Genomic DNA, 3,073 nt, shown 5'->3' with positions numbered 1-3,073 from the left:
TTACGCAACTTCATTCCAATGAGTAATCCCAAAAAATACATTATTTGAGGCATGCGTCCATTCCTGAACTATGGAACTCCTTTACAAAAAGTTTGCCGCGATCTCCACGTTTGGGTTAGAGATCGCAGTTTTAAAGGTTCAAATCGTGCCGTTTTTCAATAATCTATGCATTTGAACCTTAATAAGAAATATAAACATAAATGCTAATGCTTGCACAGCCAAAAAGTAACGATTAAATACGGGTAACAGCCTCAGTGGAAACAATTAATTAAGCGTAAATATTAAGGCAATAACAAAGTAGATGAGTAGTTATTGCAGAAACGAGGATGATTGCGCTCACCGTACGTCACGGTCCAACAGCTGGTTACCGTTTAACAGCACGCGCCAAGAACCCAGTCGTTACCCGTGCCACTTGGCGATTGCCACAAGGAATCATCGTGTTTTAATGCAACCATATTCTAACTAATTAATGCACTTAACGCCGAGTGCACTAGGCATATTTCAGCTTGTTGAAAAGCCTAACAAAAAAATTGCTCTATAAAAGTTAGCATAAGCCAATTGAAAAGAATAAAGCATGATTCTGACTTGTTGCTTACAAAACATGAAGACGAAATGTTCTGAGTACCCACAAACATTTGAAATTGCATAATAATAATAATTCATCGAATTGAAATCTATCAGTGAGATTGTATACAATCAGCAACAATGTCAAACTAGTTTGCACACACTGCAATTCAATCCATGTTATAGATGATATGATCAGCACAGTTGAGTGCTCACTCGGTATGCACTGGGCAATTAATTACCTATAATTGACCAGTGCTATCTACATAAAATTAAATTAAAGAGAAAACAATAACTTTAAAGAGAAAAGATAGTAATAAACAAATGTTTCAATAGATAAAAATGAAAATATGTAAGTACATTAAATGACTAAATTGAAATGCAATTGTAATTTATTCGCATTCTATTCATATCACAAATTTTATTGGTATAATTATTATAAATAGTATTCCTAGTATACAAAATGCTACCAAGACAACATTTAGTTAAACCACATAAAAAGAACAATTTGATTATTATAGAATTGCATAAACTTATGTTTGTAAGTTGTCTCTAGAATGTAAATACAAGTGTTATTTCACTGTTTGTACTAAAATATATTATGTAAATTGTGTAATATCAAAATGGATTGGTTACCTTATTTACTGAAGAATAAAACTTCACTTTTCAATCTCCCACTTAAAACTTTTATTATAGGTATTTTGTTATATGTATTATCACAAATCCTGGTAGACTTTAAAACACAATCACGCAACTGACAAAACATACTGCTTTCCTTGATTACTGATTTTCATATAAACATAATTTACACAATAAAATATAATCTGCGACATCACTTAGGTGTAAGTTCTTACTCATTCTCGCACACCACTCTACACAATCATTAGTTTATTGCATATTGGATGGCTTTTTAATTTTCTAAATTGTCCTTGCCCTTCAACATCATTAATCTCATGAAATTATAATATATACAAAGTTGACTAACATTACTTTACAATACATGTTTCTGGTACAGACACGGCTGTTGCTAGTGTCTGCAAAATATCATCACAAACAAAATCAAGCTTTGTTTTACTTGCATTTGAATAGCTATTTATGCTTCCAATAAGGATTTTTGTTCACGTTATAACCATATTGCGGGAGTATCTACCAGTAATAAAGTATGAAAATATAAGTAAAGCACCTTGATTGGACAATGGTATGTATCAACGATATTAACAATGTGATATGACGCGCATCGCGACCGCCGGAGCCCCAGCGGCCGGGGCCGGCGCGCCGTCGCCGAGCTCCCCACTGGAGGCGATCGGCCGTCGAGCGGAGGCAGGCACAATCCTGCCTCGCTTTTGCAGTCTTACGAGAAATAAATGCCACATTACACTCTAAATATTAAAGCACTGTACAACAACAATAAGTTTTCTTTTCTTTTTCAGGGCTAACGTTCATTTCACGCACAATTTCGGCAAACATCTCGTTAACATTGGTGCGGCTCTTGGCGGAGGCCTCCACAAAGGGGCAGCCCCACATCTGCGCGAGCGCCGAGCCCTCTGCATTCGACACCTCGCGCTGGTGCTCCAAGTCGGCTTTGTTGCCCACCAACAGAATGGGCACGCGCTCAGATCCTTTCACGCGAGTTATCAATTCCTTCATTGGTTTGATGTCTTGAAACGTTTGATGATTCGTTAATGAATATACTACGACGAATCCTTGTCCGTTTTTTATGTACAGGTCTCGCATTGAAGCGAATTGTTCCGTGCCGGCGGTATCCAATATTTCTAAAACACATGGTGAATTGTCCACTTCTATTTCTTTCCTATAGAAGTCTTCTATTGTGGGGTCATATTTCTCCATGAAACATCCTGACACGAACTGCACAGTCAAAGCACTTTTTCCGACCCCACCCGAGCCCAACACGACCACTTTGAATTCGCGCATTATTATGTTCCTCAAATCACACTTGTCAGTCTACACACAACGTTTTAGAAACGTATTCTCACTATGTGCTATAAAAATGTCATTGCTATGTTGGTTTATGACTCACTCGGATACGATCACTGAGTAATGTACACATAGAACAAGCTAATTGATAAACAGCGACGCCATTTTAGTTAGATGAGTGGCAAAACAACTTCGACTGCATCGCGGTGGTAGTTACTTCAAAGATACAAACGCGGAAGCAAACATCTACTAACTGACTTGTTCACTGCTGGCTAGGTTCAGCAGCAGCAGCAGGTTGGTCAATGCACCTTATTGCAATGGTTTGATTGGTGAATGGAAAATAGTACCAAACGGATACTGATGTTGCCAGCACAATTTCTTTTATTCTACCAAGTAGAAAAAAATACTCAAATATCGTATTTATGTTGTGTTGATTTTTCTTTCATTGATATTTTATAACTAACTGTTTGTATTTATTATAATGAATTATTGTGTTAGTTTTACCAACGGAAAGCACTGCATATCTTTATCAAGGAATATTACAATGGGTTGCTACTTGGTATTACTGTCTAAA

General features: G+C 36.8%; 1 protein-coding gene across 1 annotated transcript; it reads right to left on the bottom strand.

Moving 5' to 3' along the window:
* Positions 1-1,227: 1,227 nt before the first annotated feature.
* On the bottom strand, positions 1,228-2,842 carry LOC118274275 (ras-related protein Rap-2c). Its single transcript, XM_035591727.2, has one exon. The coding sequence runs from the start codon at positions 2,494-2,496 to the stop codon at positions 1,951-1,953; it is 546 nt and encodes a 181-aa protein (XP_035447620.1). The 5' UTR covers positions 2,497-2,842; the 3' UTR covers positions 1,228-1,950.
* Between the last annotated feature and the right edge of the window lie 231 nt (positions 2,843-3,073).

The sequence above is a fragment of the Spodoptera frugiperda genome, chromosome 15, assembly GCF_023101765.2.
Source record: "Spodoptera frugiperda isolate SF20-4 chromosome 15, AGI-APGP_CSIRO_Sfru_2.0, whole genome shotgun sequence".
Classification (NCBI taxonomy): domain Eukaryota; kingdom Metazoa; phylum Arthropoda; class Insecta; order Lepidoptera; family Noctuidae; genus Spodoptera; species Spodoptera frugiperda.
This window is presented reverse-complemented; position numbering and strand designations above follow the sequence as displayed.

What these genes read in the sequence shown, in the direction of transcription:
- LOC118274275 (XM_035591727.2), bottom strand. Translation starts at nt 2,496, where the DNA reads ATGCGCGAATTCAAAGTGGTCGTGTTGGGCTCGGGTGGGGTCGGAAAA.